Raw genomic sequence first — 19,279 nt, forward strand, 5'->3', positions numbered from 1 at the left:
TAATGATAATATACATTGGGGGAAAGTAGGGGAAGATAAACTTTATCACCAAATCGATTGTAATTGAGTGGTCATGTAACAAAGTTAATCTCACTCTGACTTGAAGTTACCACTTGGTGAAGGCAAAGCTTTCAAAGGCGTTGTGGATGTTGTAAGTAAAGAAAAACTTCTTTGGAATCGTCCATCAGAGGATGGAAAAGACTTTGAGAGGAAACCCCTTTTGGAAACAAGTGATGCTGAGTTGCTGAAGGAGACAACTGAAGCAAGGAATGACTTAATTGAACAGGTAAACTAAATACTTGGAGTTTACATTTGCATAAGTATTTAGAAACTTTAAAAATATTTTATATATTATGAAATTTTTATAAAATTACATATGGAATATGTAAAGTGTAATGAATAATAGAATGAACACCAATGTTTGCATCACTCACATTAAGAACTAGAATATTAGCAAATCTCTTGAATCTCTGTGTGCCATTTACTGTTTCTATCTCTCTTTTCCACTGATCATTTACACCTCCCACCACCACTATCCTGACTGTAGTGTTTTTCTTGCAATTGCTTTGCTTTATAGTTTGTTACAAATGTATGGATTCATGAAGGACTTCATTTCCCATGTTTTTGCACTTTACCTAAATGGAATGATAATTGTATTTTTTTTAATTAAATTAAATTTTTTTTATTTTAAAATTTTTTATTTTTTATAAACATATATTTTTATCCTCAGGGGTACAGGTCCGTGAATCGCTAGGTCCACACACCCCACAGCACTCACCAAAGCACACACCCCCCCAATGTCCATAACCCCACCCCCCTTCTCCCAAGCCCCCTCCCCCCAGCAACCCTCAGTTTGTTTTGTGAGATTAAGAGTCACTTATGGTTTGTCTCCCTCCCAATCCCATCTTGTTTCATTTATTCTTCTCCTACCCACTTAAGCCCCCATGTTGCATCACCACTCCCTCATATCAGGGAGATCATATGATAGTTGTCTTTCTCCACTTGACTTATTTCGCTAAGCATGATACGCTCTAGTTCCATTCATGTTGTCGCAAATGGCAAGATTTCGTTTCTTTTGATGGCTGCATAGTATTCCATTGTGTATATATACCACATCTTCTTTATCCATTCATCTGTTGATGGACATCTAGGTTCTTTCCATAGTTTGGCTATTGTAGACATTGCTGCTATAAACATTCGGGTGCACGTGCCCCTTCGGATCACTACGTTTGTATCTTTAGGGTAAATACCCAGTAGTGCAATTACTGGGTCATAGGGCAGTCCTATTTTCAACATTTTGAGGAACCTCCATGCTGTTTTCCAGAGTAGTTGTACCAGCTTGCATTCCCACCAACAGTGTAGGAGGGTTCCCCTTTCTCTCCATCCTCGCCAGCATCTGTCATTTCCTGACTTGTTGATTTTAGCCATTCTGACTGGTGTGAGGTGATATCTCATTGTGGTTTTGATTTGTATTTCCCTGATGCCGATTGATATGGAGCACTTTTTCATGTGTCTGTTGGCCATCTGGATGTCTTCTTTGATAATTGTATTTTATAACATTTTATTGCAGATTCATCCTGTTATTGTGGTTATGCTTCATCTTTAGTATTTCAGTATTATACCACAATTTATTGTCTCTTCTTCTGTGGATGGACTTTGAGGTTTTAATCTTTTTTGTTGTTAGGAACAGTGTTGATGTGAACATCTTTGTTTGTATCTCCTTGTGTATATGTGTAAGAATTTGTTTAGGGTTACACTTGGAAATGAAATCTCTGGGTCAAAGGGTATGTCCATCTTTTACTGATCAAATGACACATTAACTTAGAAATTTTAAAACCATTAATTTTATAGTTAAAAGAGAACTCTGGACCTCTTCCACCCTCAAAGTTGGTGGGTTTTTTTTTTTTTTTTTTAAGATTTTATTTATGAGAGAGAGAGAGAAAGAAACAGAGAGAGAGTGAGCCTGAGCAGGGGGAGGGGGCAGAAGGGAGAGGGAGAAGCAGACTTCCTGCTGAGCAGGTAATCTGTCTTGGGTCTTGATCCCAGGTCCCTGGGATCATGACCTGAGCCAAAGGCAAATGCTTAGAGAACTGAGCCACCCAGGCACCCCCACCCCCAGACTTTTAATGGAAAATAGTAAGATCGTTAATATTTATAATACTTACATAGTACTGTTCATATATAGACTAATAAGTAATGCCTTAAATAACCTCTGAATCTTATGGTAGAAAAACATTTACTTCCAAACCCTTTGACTTTTTTTCTTCTAAATTAAACTATTCAAAATAGATCTTCTCATCATTAATTTTTTTCATTCATCTTTGAATTTATTTATTTATTTATTTATTTATTTTTTAAAGATTTTATTTATTTATTTGAGAGAGAGAGACAGTGAGAGAGAGCATGAGCGAGGAGAAGGTCAGAGAGCGAAGCTGACTGCCCATGGAGCTGGGAGCCTGATGTGGGACTCGATCCCGGGACTCCAGGATCACGCCCTGAGCCGAAGGCAGTCGTCCAACCAACTGAGCCACCCAGGCGTCCCTATTTATTTATTTTTAAAGATTTTATTTATTTATCCGACAGACAGAGATCACAAGTAGTCAGAGAAGCAGGCAGAGAGAGGAAGGGAAGCAGGCTCCCTGCTGAGCAGAGAGCCCGACGCGGGGCTCGATCCCAGGACCTTGAGATCGTGACCCGAGCCAAAGGCAGCGGCTCAACCCACTGAGCCACCCAGGCGCCCCTGAATTTATTTTTGAAGTAATTATTTCCCATTATATCACATACTAATCTTTTTTTTTTTTTTTTTTTTTTTTTAATTTGACAGAGACACAGCGAGAGAGGGAATATAAGCAGGGGGAATGGGAGAGGGAGAAACAGGCTTCCCGCCAAGCAGGGAGCCTGGTATGGGGCTCAATCCCAGGATGCTGGGATCATGACCTGAGCTGAAGGCAGAGGTTTAACCCACTGACCCACCAGGCGTCCCCATACCGATCATCTTTATCATTACCAGAATGTTGATGATTATTTTTATTATTGGGTAACAGTTACTGAGGACCTACGATGATCTGGTTTAAGTGCTTTAAGTATATTATTTGATCATCACAACTTACATTATCCTTGTTTCACTAGGGGGGAAACAACAGCTTAGAATTCTTTTTTTTTTTTTTTTTTTTAAGATTTTATTTATTTGTTTGACAGAGATCACATGCAGGCAGAGAGGGAGGGGGCGGGGGAAGCAGGCTCCCCACTGAGCAGAGAACCTGACTCGGGGCTCCATCCTGGAACCCTGGGATCATGACCTGAGCCGAAGGTAGAGGCTTTAACCCACTGAGCCACCCAGTCGCCCTGAAGCTTAGAATTCTTAAATAAGTTGTTACAAAGCTAATAAGTAGTAGAGCTGGAATCTGAACCCAGGTCTATACCGCTTCTCTAATTTGGGAGGCCCTAAGCAGAATATAAGTGGAATTGACATTTATTAATCAATAATTGGGTAAATAATTGGTTCCCCTTTGAGGTTTTAGGTTGTCTTATGCATGTCTTAGGACATAATGGTCTATAATGAAAATTAAGAAAATTTGAGACTGTATGTATAAAATATTAAGTGCCAATTAACAAGAATATATATATATTTAAGGAATATATATAATTATAAGGAATATTCCTCAAGGAATATATATTCCTTGTAATAGTTTATTATTTTGTCCACATGGTCTCACATTTTCTTTATTTTCATTAGAGAATAAGATCACATCATACCCCGTTAGGATAACTACTATCAAACAAAACCCCACAACACCCTCTCCCCTCTGCCAACCAAAAAACAAGTATTGACAGAGATGTGGAGAAACTGCAACCATTGTATACTATTGGTAGGAATGAAAATGATGCAGCCACTATGGGAAACAGTGTGGTGGTTCCTCAGAAAACTCAAAATAGAATTACCATATCATCTAGCAATTCTGCTTCTGGATGTATATCCAAAAGAACTGAAAGCAGGGTATTGAGAGATAATTGCATATCCTTGTTCTAGCAGCATTATCCATAATGGCCGAAAGGTGGGAGCTACCCAAGTGTTCATCTATAAGATAAGTAAATAAAATATGGTGTATACATACAATTGAGCCTTAAAAAGGAAGGATGTCTGACACATGCTACAATGTGGATGAAACTTGAGGACATGCTAATTGAAATAAGCCAGTCACAAAAAAAATTCTTTACTGATTCCACTTACATGAGGTATTTAGAGTAGTCACATTTATAGGGATAGAAAGTAGAATCATAGTTGCCAAAGGCTAAGAGAGTGGAGAGTGAGGAGATTTGTTCCATGGTATAGATTTTTGGTTTTGTGAGATTGGGAAAGTTCTGGAGAGTAGTTTTACAACAGTATGAAAATACTTAACACTACCCAGTTGTTCAGTTAGAAATGGTAAAGATGGTAAATTTTATGTTTATGTTATATTTTATCACAATTAAATTTTTTTAAGAGAATAAGATTAGTGTGGACTAGAATCAACTTCCTGTGTTCTGAGGTGAATAGTGATCATTACACTTACTGTGTACTTACTGTATGTCCTAGAAGCATGTTTTGAATTGGTTATTTAATCCTCCCCCTGTGAAGTAGGTGATACTATTATCTCCATGAGTAACCAAGGTAAAAGAGGTGATGTAACTTGACCTAAATTTTTGAACAAGTTAGTTAGTAGTGGAGCAATTTCCAGGCAGTTTGGCTCCAGAAGATGGAGTCATATATACTTCTTTTCAGAGGAATGGTTAGGTATGTTTCTATAATAGTTAGCGGGTAGGAGAGTATTTTTCTTCCCAGGTTGGTTGGAATGTTTTGCTCCCTTGTACTGTCATAAACTTTTGAAACTTTTTAAAAATATATTTATTTATTTATTTATTAGCGAGAGATCATGAGTGGGGGTAGGGGAAAGAGGGAGAAGCAGACTCCCCGTTCAGCAGGGAGCCCGACTTGGGACTCGATCCCAGGACTGTGGGATCATGACCTGAGCCGAAGGAGACACTTAACCAACTGAGCCACCCAGGTGCCCGCTTTTGAAATATTTGTTAAATTTATTGTCAGCTGAATTGTTTCATACAGGCAGATGATTAAGAAAAGAATGTGAATTAGATAATTGCATTTTTATTGCTGAAGTGATAACTTTGACCCCCAACTTAAATCTGTTCCCTCAGTGCAGGATTACTGTAAGATGAGTTACTTTAGTTGGAGTGTCTTAGGAGATCTGGTAAACATTCATAATGTTAAAGGAATACCAAAGGAAGCTTTTTTTTATGAACTAAGACTTACAAATTTATCTGAAAATAGTAATCCCTTATATATATTATCAGTGGCTCTAAATTGTGTATCTTACTTCTTTTGAGCACTCTGAGTAGATAGCACTTCATTGAGATACTTTATCTGGCTATTGCTTCCCATGACTATAAGAACTCATAATTGCCTATCTTCAGTTTTCAATCCCTTCTCTTTTCCTTTGAAAGAAACACTATTTATCTCTTGAGAAGATGTGGAGAGTTCCTTGAACTGAATAAGATAGATCATGTAGCTGTCTTGAAACATCTGAATAACATACATTTATGGTATTTGGACTTAACAGCCATGATAATAAAAGCAAGTTATAGAACTAAAATCTTTCTTTATAGGTTGCAGATTTGGATGATGAATTTGCTGACTTGGTTTTAGGAGAATTCAGTGAAAATTTTGATTTGCTACCAACTGAAAAGGTAAATTTCATTATTCACTTACTTTGATAAAGTTTTATTAATTGGATATGGTTTGATTTTTCTGTCTCCGGCGTTTTATTTTTTTCAACTTTGCATAGCATTAGAAAAGGCTGACTTAATTGGGAGAACAGTAGGGTAAAGTCACTATTAATACAAGTACTTAAATAATGGTATTGATTTACTGTTGTCATAATGGGCTTTGGAAAATCAGAGATTGTATCCTTTTTACTGCTTTGAATCAGCTTAAGTTAATTATTCCTTCTTTGCAGCATTTTCACTGTGATCATTTTTCTCAGCAGTTTAGGGAAATTATATGTAGAAATTTTGTATTGAAAATTTATTGGTTTTGTAGACTGCTGCAATGATTATTTTTCTCACATTTTTTCTGAATATGATTTAATTTTTCTCGGAAGCTCATTATAGGTGTTCATTTTTTTGTTTTCTTTTCAAATACATTAAGCCAGAGAATAGGCATGTTTTAAATGGTGATAGTAATTCAATTAGGACAGATTTCTTCAAAGCATTTCCATTATTTTCTACCAGAGACCTCATCCCATCTTTAGTTTTCTTTATGAAACAAGAGTTACCAATTAAAGCTGTTTTTTTGTTTATTTGTTTTTAAGTAAGCTCTATGCCCAACATAGGGCTTGAATTTAGGAACCTTGAGGTCAGGAGTTGAATGCTCCACCAATTGAGCCAGCCAAGAGCCTGCCCCCTGCCACCCCAAGTAAAGTGTTTTTAGATGGAAGTATGTATAATGGGATCCAGAATGAGCCCAGCAAATTTACCTAGTTATTTTTCACAAAAGAAGTAGGAAAAACACGAGTCTCTAGATTAATTTGGGGTTGGATTAATTTAGAAACCCCTGGGGTTAGAAATGGAAAAAGGTATTTTTATTTTGAATGAAATGTCCTTATTACTGAACATTTTTGTTTAATATTTGAAAGTTAGATGTGATGTTTATTGTGCCCTATAGTCTCATGATTTCTGTTTTCAAAGAGCTTATAATCTGAGTTAAAATTGACCCATCATGTCTTTTTCAGTAGCTTACAAGCACATCCAACCATTTCCTGGCTTTTGAGTTCTTTCAAATTTGATTTCTACTTTGATTTCTGATTTTCTTTGGATTTGATTTGATGTGGGTCTAATTTCTTTGAAAAATTATAATTCATATTTATGTTTTTAATTTCTGGTCAGTTCCTCTGTTAAGGTTAAATTAGAAGTATATTCATTTATTCAAGACTTATTTTTATAGTCTTTTTTTTTAAGATTTTATTTATTTATTTGACAGATAGAGATCACAAGTAGGCAGAGAGGCAGGCAGAGAGAGAGGAGGAAGCAGGCTCCCTGCTGAGCTGAGAGCCCGATGTGGGGCTCGATCCCAGGACCCTGAGATCATGACCGGAGCCAAAGGCAGAGGCCTAACCCACTAAGCCACCCAGGTGCCCCAAGACTTATTTTTAGATCCTACTTATTTTAAGGACATTTTAAGTTTCTGGGGATTCAGCAGTGTTTTTATGGGATTTGTTAAAATGCTTATATGGATTTTGTATTCTGGTGGGTGGAAAGACAGACAATAAACCATTAAATATGTATGCAAGATACTAAGTAGTGATTAATGTTATTTAAAAAAAGAATAAGAAGGCCTTAAAAAATGATGGCCAGGAAGAAGTTGCTATGGCTGAGGTTGAAGAGGTTGCTGCCTGTGTTCTCCTCAAGGATTTTGATGGATTCCTTTCTCACATTGAGTTCCTTCATCCATTTTGAGTCTATTTTCATGTGTGGTGTAAGGAAATGGTCCAATTTCATTTTTCTGCATGTGGCTGTCCAATTTTCCCAACACCATTTATTGAAGAGGCTGTCTTTTTTCCATTGGACATTCTTTCCTGCTTTGTCGAAGATTAGTTGACCATAGAGTTGAGGGTCTATTTCTGGGCTCTCTATTCTGTTCCATTGATCTATGTGTCTGTTTTTGTGCCGGTACCAAACTGTCTTGATGATGACAGCTTTATAATAGAGCTTGAAGTCTGGAATCGTGATGCCACCTACTTTGGCTTTCTTTTTCAATATTCCTTTGGCTATTTGAGGTCTTTTCTGGCTCCATATAAATTTTAGGATTCTTTGTTCCATTTCTTTGAAAAAAAATGGGTGTGATTTTGATAGGGTTTGCATTAAATGTGTAGATTGCTTTAGGTAGCATAGACATTTTCACAACATTTGTTCTTCCAATCTAGGAGCATGGAACATTTTTCCATTTCTTTGTGTCTTCCTCAATTTCTTTCATGAGTACTTTATAGTTTTCTGAGTATAGATTCTTAGCCTCTTTGGTCAGGTTTATTGCTAGGTATCTTATAGTTTTGGGTATAATTGTAAATGGGATTGACTCCTTAATTTCTCTTTCTTCTGTCTTGTTGTTGGTGTAGAGAAATGCAACTGATTTCTGTGCATTGATTTTATATCCTGACACTTTACTAAATTCCTGTACAAGTTCTAGCAGTTTTGGAGTGGAGTCTTTTGGGTTTTCCACATATAGTATCATATTATTTGCAAAGAGTGATAGTTTGACATCGCCAAAGGCAAGGGAAGCAAGGGCAAAAATGAACTACTGGGATTTCATCAAGATCAAAACCTTTTGCACAGCAAAGGAAACAGTTAACAAAACCAAAAGACAGCTGACAGAATGGGAGAAGATATTTGCAAACGACATATCAGATGAAGGGCTAGTGTCCAAAATCTGTAAAAAACTTAGCAAACTCAACACCCAAGAACAAATAATCCAATCAAGAAATGGGCAGAGGACATGAGCAGACATTTCTGCAAAGAAGACATCCAGATGGCCAACAGATACATGAAAAAGTGCTCCACATCACTTGGCATCAGGGAAATACAAATCAAAACCACAATGAGATACCACTTCACACCAGTCAGAATGGCTAAAATCAACAAGGCAGGAAATGACAGATGCTGGCAAGGATGCGGCGAAAGGGGAACCCTCCTACACTGTTGGTGGGAGTGCAAGCTGGTGCAACCACTCTGGAAAACAGCATGGAGGTTCCTCAAAAAGTTGAAAATAGAACTACCCTATGACCCAGCGATTGCCCTACTGGGTATTTACCCTAAAGATACAAACGTAGTGATCTGAAGGCGCACGTGCACCCAAACGTTTATAGCAGCAATGTCTACAATAGCCAAACTATGGAAAGAACCTAGATGTCCATCAACAGATAAATGGATAAAGAAGATGTGGTTATATATACACAATGGAATACTATGCAGTCATCAAAAGAAATGAAATCTTGCCATTTGCGATGATGGGGATGGAACTAGAGGGTATCATGCTTAGTGAAATAAGTCAATCAGAGAAAGACCACTATCATACGATCTCCCTGATATGAGGAAGTGGAGATGCAACATGGGGGGTTTAGGGGGTAGGAGAAGAATCCATGAAACAAGATGGAATTGGGAGGGAGGCAAACCATAAGTGACTCTTAATCTCACCAAACAAACTGAGGGTTGCTGGGGGGAGGGGGGTTGGGGGAAGGGGGATGGGGTTATGGACATTGGGGAGGGTATGTGCTATAGTGAGTGCTGTGAAATGTGTAAACCTGGTGATTCACAGACCTGTACCCCTGGGGATAAAAACACATTATATGTTTATAAAAAAACAAAAAATTTACAAAAAAATGATGGCCAGTATACTGCACACAGAGTACTTAATATCTCTGCTTTATAGCTACAGGCTGCAATACACAGAGTAACACTGGCTCAGACAGCAGTTCCTGTGCTTTGTGGAAGTGCCCTGAAAAACAAAGGGGTTCAGCCCTTGTTAGATGCTATTACTATGTACTTGCCTTCACCCGAAGAGCGCAACTACGAATTTCTGTGAGTATGCAGGTAATAGATTAAAATCTTACAGCCTTGAGAAAACAGGCAGAGAGGTCTTGTTTCAAAAAGGTAGTTAAATCACCATTTTAAAAATAACATTGACGAATATAATTGTAAACAATATAGAGTTTTATCTGAAAGGGACATTTTTCATTATTTTTGTGACCTGCTGTATTTACAGATGAAGGTAGAACAGTGTGTCTTTTTTGCTGTATGAAAGTATAATTGTTTACCATGTTGTCTTAGTTAAAAAAAAAAAAAGGCAGTATAGTGGGGATGTTTGATAAATTTTCTGTAAATATGTTTATACTAGATTTTAAGATTTTTTTTAAAGATTTTTTTTGTTTATTTGACGAGAGAGATCACAAGTAGATAGGCAGGCAGAGAGAGAGAGAGGGAAGCAAGCTCCCTGCTGAGCAGAGAGCCCAATGCAGGACTTGATCCCAGGACCCCGCGATCATGACCTGAGCCGAAGGCAGTGGCTTAACACACTGAGCCACCCAGGCGCCCTAGATTTTAAGATTTTTAATAAGCTCAAAAATACTTTGTGGCTGTAAAGAAAGGTCATCATTTTACTTCTCTTGGCACTACCAACTTTGTACTTATTAATAATAAATCCTCTAAAATACCAGTGAGCATTGTGTAAAATGGCAGGCAGGAATGGACTTTAATCCTTTAAGTAGGACATTAATTACTTTTCGTATCTCTCAATTGGAGATGCATTAATGGTGAAATGATTATGAACATGGATTGTGTACTGCCTAGATTTAAATCCCAGCTCTTCCAAGTTAGTATTCTCTCACCTGTAAAATGCAGAGAATAGGACCTATCTCACTGGATTGTTACAAGAATCAAATGAGTTAATATTGATAAAGCATATGGAACAGTGCCTATTGTATGGTAGACTCTAAGTACTTACTAAAGTTAAAAGTTGGAGAGAACAGGGATAAGATTGGAGAAGTTCTATAATAGAGTGGCTTACCTGCTTTGAGTCATGGGCTCCTTTGAAATTAATGAGAACATGGTGTGCCTACATATAAAGTTTGTGCCTACTTATGTATATGTGCCTACATGTAAAGTTTGGCAATTTCAGAGGGATTCAGGCTTTCTGAAACTTAACAGTGCACACTAAGGACATCAGTCTGTAAGAATGTTGGCTATGTAAACAAGTTCAAGTTTATAGTGTAGATTTCTATGATTATGCAATTGGAGAGAAAGTTGGGGGGGAGTTAAAAGTAATAATTGGAAAGCATCTACCTGTATGTATACCCTGTACAGGGTTTTGTGAGAACTGGTAAGATGTCCTTACGTGTATTTCTGAGGAATGAACTCCATGCAGTAGAATTACTTGCAAGTAGAGGTAATATTTGGGAGAGAATCCATTATTTTTAGTTTTGAAGAATTAATGATAAGATCTCCATTAAATAGTTCAGTCAAGTGGAGGAAGGGAGGTAATTAGTACTGACATGATTTAATTAGTCTGAGTAGCTTAACTAGAAGATAACGAGGGAGTACATTAAGGTTAAGTTTGTACACTGATCTGATCTGCATAGATACCTGGGAAGTGTATCTTAAAGGATTTTCTGGAATGTCTCATTTTGTAGGCAGTGGTATAAGGGTGAGTTATGTGCCCTGGCATTTAAAGTTCTTCATGACAAGCAGCGGGGACCACTGGTGTTTATGCGCATTTACTCAGGCATGATAAAACCCCAGTCAGCCATCTATAATATTAATGGAAACTGCACGTAAGTAGAAGCTTAGGTTATTTTCAAAACTGCACTCATTTCTTTAGAAATTCTTTTACTAATACAAATTATGATTTTCACAGGGAGAGAGTAAGTCGTCTTCTTTTGCCATTTGCTGACCAACATATAGAAATCCCTTCACTGACTGCTGGTAACATTGCTTTGACTGTCGGCCTTAAACATGTAAGTGACCAGATGGTTTCTCTAGGAAATGATAGCTTAAAAGTTTATTTAAAAGCAGGTGTTTTGCAGTAGCAAAAGCCCACAAACAATCCAAATAGCTATAAATAGCGGGATAAAGAATTTTGTAGCATATTCATCAACATGGTTGAATCTCATAATAGAAAGAAAATTACAGAAGACTGTGAGCGGTATGGATTATATTTGTGTAAAGTTCAAATTCAAGTAAAAAAAATACACTATTCCTGGATACACACTTGTGTTTTAAGTTTAGTAAATATTTTTTAAGATTTTATTTATTTATTTGACAAAGATCACAGAGGCAGAGAGGCAGGCAGAGAGAGAGAGAGGAGGAAACAGGCTCCCCGATAAGCAGAGAGCCCGATGCGGGGTTCGATCCCAGGACCCTGAGATCATGACCTGAGCCGAAGGCAACGGCTTAACCCACTGAGCCACCGAGGCACCCCAAGGTTTAATAAATTTTTTTTTTTTTTTAAAGATTTTATTTATTTATTTGACAGAGAGAGATCACAAGCAGGCAGAGAGGCAGGCAGAGAGAGAGAAGGAAGCAGGCTCCGGGTTGAGCAGAGAGCCCGACGCGGGGCTCGATCCCAGGACCCCGGGGGATTATGACCTGAGCTGAAGACAGAGACTTAACCCACTGAGCCACCCAGGCACCCCTCTGTATGTGTTTTTGCTAGGTTAAAACTATAAGGACATTTCATTTACATATAGATTAAACTGAATACATTTTCTCATTAAACTTTGGTATATTTGGCATTTAGGATAATCATTGTTATTTTGAACATTTTTATTTTTATTTTTATTTTATTTTTTAAAGATTTTATTTATTTATTTGTCAGAGAGAGGGGGAGAGAGCGAGCACAGGCAGACAGAGAGGCAGGCAGAGGCAGAGGGAGAAGCAGGCTCCCTGCCGAGCAAGGAGTCCGATGTGGGACTCGATCCCAGGACGCTGGGATCATGACCTGAGCCGAAGGCAGCTGCTTAACCAACTGAGCCACCCAGGTGTCCCTATTTTGAACATTTTTAAATGTCTTTATGGGTAATTGCAGGATTCAGGATCCGTTCGTATAAAATTTCCACAGTCCAGAGCACCTGAGTGGCTCATTTGGTTAAGTGTCTGCCTTTGGTTCTGGTCTGGGATCAACCTCCACATTGGGCTCCCTACTCAGTGGGGAGACTGCTTCTCCCTGCTCTCCCCACTACTCATGCTCTCTCTCATTCTCAAATAAATGAAATCTTTTTTAAAAATAATAAAAATTTCCACAGTCCAAGTAGCGGACTTCTAGCATTGAAAATGTCCTCTGTCTACCCTAAGGCAGGAGCTCCACATACATATTTGAGGGAGTTACAGAAATATGTTTGAAATACTGCTTCAGTAGGAATATCTTTACAGAGAAGAAAGCTAGCACAGAACTTTGTAGTATTGAAGTTCAAAAGTGATACTGTAGTTATTAATTAGAGTCTATAAGGAAGCTATCAATTTTGCATAGTCTGGAGAATGCTAGTTAATTGCTTATTTTAGTTAATAGAGGATTTTCTTTTAAAGATTTTATTTATTTATTTGACAGAGAGAGAGATCACAAGTAGGCAGAGAGGCAGGCAGAGAGAGAGAGAGGAGGAAGCAGGCTCCCTGCTGAGCAGAGAGCCTGATACAGGACTCGATCCCAGAACCCTGAGATCATGACCTGAGCTGAAGGCAGTGGCTTAACCCACTGAGCCACCCAGGCACCTGTTAATAGAGGATTTTTTTGTAAAACAGTAATAAATTTCCACTGTGGTAAAACTCTATAAGGACTTCTAGAACTAACCTATTTTGACATGATTGAAAATTTAGGAAGGTACTGGGGCACCTGAGTGGCTCAGATGGTTAGGTGTCTCCCTTTGGCTCAGTCATGATCCCAGTGGGATCAAGACCCCCATGGGGCTCCCTGCTTGGAGGGGAGCCTGCTTCTCCCTCTTATGCTGTTCCCTCTGCTTGTGCTCTCTTGCTCTTTCTGTCAAATAAATACATAAAGTCTTTAAAAAAAAAATTTAGGGGCACCTGGGTGGCTCAGAGGGTTAAGCCTCAGCCTTCAGCTCAGGTCATGGTCTCAGGGTCCTGGGATCGAGCCCCACATCGGGCTCTCTGGTCAGCAGGGAGCCTGCTTCCCTCTCTCTCTCTGCCTGCCTCTCTGCCTACTTGTGATCTCTGTCAAATAAATAAAAATCTTTTTAAAAATAAATAAATAAAATTTAGGAAGGTACATTTGTTTCACCACATGAATTTTGGATGTGTAGTGTGTGTGAGAGTGTGTGTGTGTGTGTGTGTGTGTATTTTATTGTTAGGATTTTATAGCAGTATTTTGGATAGAATTTTTTTTTAAGACTTTATTTATTTATTTGACAGAGATTACAAGTAGGCAGAGAGGCAGGCAGAGAGAGAGGAGGAAGCAGGCTCCCTGCTGACCAGAGAGCCCGATGTGGGGCTCGGGGGCTCGATCCCAGGTCTCTGAGATCGTGACCTGAGCCGAAGGCAGAGGCTTTAACCCATTGAGCCACCCAGGTGCCCCTGGATAGAGTCTTACACAAGTTAGCTTTACCTCTGCAAAGTTATAATGAGCTTTATGCATTTGTCTCTGTTTTAAATTCTGTTGGAAGTGTCACATGAAATTTTTTCCTATTCGTGAATCTTGGTAGAAGCTGAGTGCTTGCCAAGAGCTTGTTTTGTTCCCAAGTATCTTTTTTGCTTACAGACGGCCACTGGGGACACCATTGCCTCGTCCAAGTCCAGTGCATTAGCTGCAGCTCGTCGAGCCGGAAGGGAGGGAGAAAAGCAGCACAGACAAAACAATGAAGCAGAGAGACTTTTACTGGCTGGAGTGGAGATTCCAGAACCTGTTTTCTTCTGTACCATAGAGCCCCCTTCAGTGGCTAGGCAGCCAGGTACACATAGTTTTTAGTGTATTAACTAATTAGTGCTCCGATAATGTAGATAGAAATAGTTATGTTATATTCTCAAAAGATTTATGTGATCTCAGATCAGTTTTACCAGAATTTATGGGTATTACCTGTGGTTAGTCTTGTTTTTTATATAAGGTGTTTTGGTTTTTACAAATTCCTTTTACTTACTCTTTTCTTAGATGTTGGCCACTTTTTGCATATCATAGTCTTCCTTACTCCTGTTCTTGTGGTGCTTTCTGTGGCATTCTGAGTAACTGGCATCAGGACTGCCCTTCCAGACAGTAATTGATTAGACAGTTACCGATTCCTAACTCATTCATTTTCTCATCACCATTTATAAAATGCTCCTTGTTTTCTAGCTCAACCTTTAGAACTCCGTGAAGATATTTATATACTATAGTTAATGTTATTTGACCTTTTTGACTGTTCTGTGCTTCATTCTCTAGCCTGTTTACTCAGAAATCGGTAGTGGCTTCTCATTACTTAGAGCACAAACCCACTCCTTAATATGCTGTATAAATATCATGATTTCAGGTGTATTCTCTCCATTTAGCTTTGGTTACATATTACAGAAACCCCCTCAAATAACAGTTCCTTTAATGACAAAAGTTTATTTCTCTCCCTTGTAAAATGTGCCTTGAGTTGGTGGCCCAGGGTTTAGAGGTTGGCTCTACAATGTCATCAGGCACCCAGCCTCCAGCTGTTCTGCCCTGATTCTCTGAATGCATAGCTTCTATCCTTAGTTATATCATGATCGCTGCTAGGGTCTTTGGCATCACAGTAGAGTTCCTGACAGAGAGGAATGGAGTAAGGAGGAAGAAGATGTGTCCTTTTCCTTTTAAAGATTTCTTCTATGTCATGGGCTGTCACTTAGACATATGGTCGCTCAGTTGCAAGGGAATCTGGTAAATGCAGTCTTTTAGCTGGACAGCAGCAGAATAGAGTGAAAGACTACTAACAGCCTCTCATACCAGTCTTCTTGCCTGGCCTCATTTCTTGAAACTTCCTCCTTCATTCTGAACCCTCTTCTTTCACTAAACAAAAATAGAATACTCTCACCTTTTTTTTTTTTTCAAAGATTTTTTATTTGTTTATTTGACAGATAGAGATCACAGGTAGGCAGAGAGAGAGGAGGAAGCAGGCTCCCTGATGAGCAGAGAGCCCGATGCGGGACTCGATCCCAGGACCCTGGGATCGTGACCTGAGCCGAAGGCAGCGGCTTTAACCCACTGAGCCACCCAGGTGCCCTGGAATCCTCTCATCTTATACTTACACAATAAACTAGTTCCAATTTCCTGAAGATACCGTGCTCTTTTTGCAATGCTGTTTCTTTTAATAGTGGTTTTTTTTTTTTGGAAGATTTTACTTACCAATTTGACAGAGAGAGACAGCAAGTGAGGGAACACAAGCAGGGGGAGCAGGAGAGAGAGAAGCAGGCTTCCTGCTGAGCAGGGAGCCCAACACGGGGCTCAATCCCAGGACCTTGGGACCATGACCTGAGCCAAAGGTAGACACTCAACAACTAAGCCATCCAGGCACCCCAAATTTATAAATATACTTTATAAATGTTTTTGAATGAATTTGTTTATTTACAGTAACATTACTATGTTTTCATTCCAAAAGCTCCAGTGTCATAAGTATTATTTCTTTCTTTGAAAATCTGAAGATAAGATATTATCTAAATAACCTCAGTGTGTATAATACATCTCTTGGAATTCTTGTTAAGTGCAACTCTGATTCAGTCTGGAACGTAAGACTTTCTCTAACAGGCTCTAGTTGTTGCCAGTGTTGCTTATCCTTGAACCCGACTTTGGGATGTCAGGAGTCTAGAAGAGCACTGTGCAATAGAAATACAATATCTACTTTACTACCCTTTTTTTTTTTTTTTAACCAACTGAGCCACCCAGGCATCCCCTTTTTTTTTTTTTTTTAAAGAGAGAGGAGGAGGAGAGAGAGGAAGAGGCAGGCTTCCTGCTGAGCAGAGAGCCCGATGCGGGGTTCGATCTCAGGACTCTGAGATCATGACCCGAGCCGAAGGCAGAGGCTTTAACCCACTGAGCCACCCAGGCACCCCTTTACTGCCTTTTTTAACCTAAAATTAGAGCCACGTTAAAAAAAAAATAAACTGCAAAATTAATTTTGACGGTACATTTTACTTAACCCAGTATATCAAAAACAGTACCATTTCAGCATATAATTAATATAAAAAATTAATGAGATACTTTTTTTCATATTAAGTTTTTGGAACCTAGTATGTATTTTATACTTAGAGCACATGTCCGTTGAGACTAGTAATATTCTAATAAGATGGCTCATGACTACTACCTGGATCGTGCATGTCTAGAAGTTTATATCCTGAAGACCACTTTATTTTTTTTTAAGATTTTTATTTATTTATTTGACAGAGGAGGGGATTCACAATTAGGCAGAGAGGCAGGCAGATAGAGAGGGGGAAGCAGGCTCCCCACCGAGCAGAGAGCCCAATGTGGGGCTCCATCCCAGGACCTTGAGATCATGACCTGAGCCGAAGGCAGCGGCTTAACCCACTGAGCCACCCAGGCGCCCCTGAAGACCACTTTAAATGTGTGACTGATAAGGTTGTTTCATTAATCCATTGCTCAGCTCTTTTCTTGAGCCATACTTAATGTCTATGAAACTTTTCTTTTTAATTAATTTATTTATTTGATGGAGAGAGACATCAAGAGCAGGAACACAAGCAAGGGGGGAGGCAGAGGGAGAGGCAGGCTTCTCCTGCCCATTGAGGGAGCCCATTGTGGGGCTCGATACCAGGACCCTGGAGTCATTACCTGAGCCGAAGGCAGACACAATGACTGAGCCACCCAGGCGGCCTATGTCTGTGAAACATCTTTTGTAGAGAGGGAGAATATACTTGACAGTTAATTGATTATATTAAAGTATCACTTGTCTTAAGATGCCATATTTAACATAAGGAATAGATTCTTTCTCTTTGTGTGTGATAATACATCCCAGAGTGACCATTTTAGCATCTCTTTATTCAAGATGTCATTTAGTTTCCTTTGGCCAGTTTTTCATTATCGCTTCTGTTTCTGAAGGCATTTTGCTTTTTTGTCAGCTCCTAGATTGATCTTTGTGAAACAATCAGGTGGTTAGCTGTCCCAGTTAAAACCCTTTATTGGCTTCCCAGTGGAGATCCAAATGCTTCATCCTGGCTTAAAAAAACTTCACATGATGTGATTTCTGCCATACCTTCCCCTCATAATCTAATACTACTTTCCCTTTTACCCACTAATATCCAGCTACCCTGGCCATATTGTTACTTTTCCACTGGCAAAACCGTTCCTTGCACCGCCATTTGCTGTTTCTGGAATTCCTTTTCTTCCGGATTTCGCATACATGGCCATTCTTTTCTGTGTCTTCCTCTAAATTATCTTGGAGAGGCCTTTCCAGATCATTCAGTTTCAGATAACCTCCTATCACTGTCTTACCATCTTCTTTTATTCTCGGCAAACTATTTATAGCAGTTTGAAATGTTCTTTTTTAAAAATTATTTTTATTAACATATAATGTATTATTTGCCCCAGGGTTACAGGTCTGCGAATCGCCAGGTTTACACACTTCATAGCACTCACCATAGCACATACCTTCCCCAATGTCCATAACCCCATCACCCTTTCCCTACCCTCCTACCCCCAGCAACCCTCAGTTTGTTTTGTGAGATTAAGAGCCTCTTATGGTTTGTCTCCCTCCCGATGAAATGTTCTTTTTCAAAATTTGTTTGCTTGTTCATTTTTTCCCCCACTTTAACATAAGTCACATTATGAAATATAAAGATAACAGTTACTGTTTATCGCTTAGATTTGGATTATGCACTGAAATGCCTTCAGCGTGAAGATCCCAGTTTGAAAGTAAAGCTGGATCCTGATTCTGGACAGGTATGCATTTTATTAATATATCCCAGAAATCTTTCAATAATAGCATTTTTGTGTGTTTGTGTGTGTGTGTGTGTGTGTGTATTTAAATGGATATATCTAAAATATGATTGGCTCATGGTCCCTGAAAGAAAAAACTTTCTCTTTTGGTTCTGTCGTAATAGAAATTTCTTATTTTTGTGTTGACTATCAAGCTGTTAGTTTCTCAGTATAATTAATTATACCTCGCATACCTAAACCACTGTTTATCATTTCAGCTTTCCAGAAGACAGTCTTTTGTAAAATTTTGAAATAAGGTTCAACCCTGACAAGGTCTTAACCCTCTAAAGCTAAGGTTTATAAACAGCATACTAAAGGGAGGGTGTAAAGGTTCTTTTAATGTCACTAACTCACCTAAGATGGGGGAGAAGTGACTGCTTAATAACCTAACACAGTGGGAGGAAGTAGAGCTAAAGTAGGTGGTAAGAAGTTTGTGTATATTACATTACAGTAGAAGAACACATATTCCATTCTGTGTCTTCCTTTTAGGAAAACAGGTAAAGTTTATCCAAGATTTTAGAAAAAGTTCCTTTAAAAGATTATAAAGTTGTTTTTAAGGATAAACTGATTTAGTTAATCTTTATTTTTTTTTTTTAAGATTTTATTTATTTATTTGACAGACAGAAATCACAAGTAGATGGAGAGGCAGGCAGAGAGAGAGAGAGAGAGGGAAGCAGGCTCCCCGCTGAGCAGAGAGCCCGATGCGGGCCTCGGTCCCAGGACCCTGAGATCATGACCTGAGCCGAAGGCAGTGGCTTAACCCACTGAGCCACCCAGGTGCCCGATTTAGTTAATCTTTAAACAGGGAGTATT

At 38.8% G+C, this 19,279-nt stretch overlaps 1 protein-coding gene across 6 annotated transcripts in view; it reads left to right on the forward strand.

Moving 5' to 3' along the window:
• Positions 1 to 19,279, forward strand: part of GFM2 (GTP dependent ribosome recycling factor mitochondrial 2) — a 72,546-nt gene that overhangs the window by 37,302 nt on the left and 15,965 nt on the right. For 4 of the 6 annotated variants that reach the window (XM_044267093.1, XM_044267074.1, XM_044267083.1 and 1 more), the window contains 7 exons: positions 107 to 286; positions 5,662 to 5,742; positions 9,476 to 9,624; positions 11,232 to 11,372; positions 11,456 to 11,555; positions 14,309 to 14,498; positions 18,354 to 18,430. In XM_044267093.1, the coding sequence (XP_044123028.1) occupies positions 107 to 286; positions 5,662 to 5,742; positions 9,476 to 9,624; positions 11,232 to 11,372; positions 11,456 to 11,555; positions 14,309 to 14,498; positions 18,354 to 18,430 (918 nt within the window). The remainder of the gene's footprint in view (positions 1 to 106; positions 287 to 5,661; positions 5,743 to 9,475; positions 9,625 to 11,231; positions 11,373 to 11,455; positions 11,556 to 14,308; positions 14,499 to 18,353; positions 18,431 to 19,279) is intronic. The other 2 variants (XM_044267114.1, XM_044267104.1) reach the window with 2 other exon arrangements.

The sequence above is a fragment of the Neovison vison genome, chromosome 1, assembly GCF_020171115.1.
Source record: "Neovison vison isolate M4711 chromosome 1, ASM_NN_V1, whole genome shotgun sequence".
Classification (NCBI taxonomy): domain Eukaryota; kingdom Metazoa; phylum Chordata; class Mammalia; order Carnivora; family Mustelidae; genus Neogale; species Neogale vison.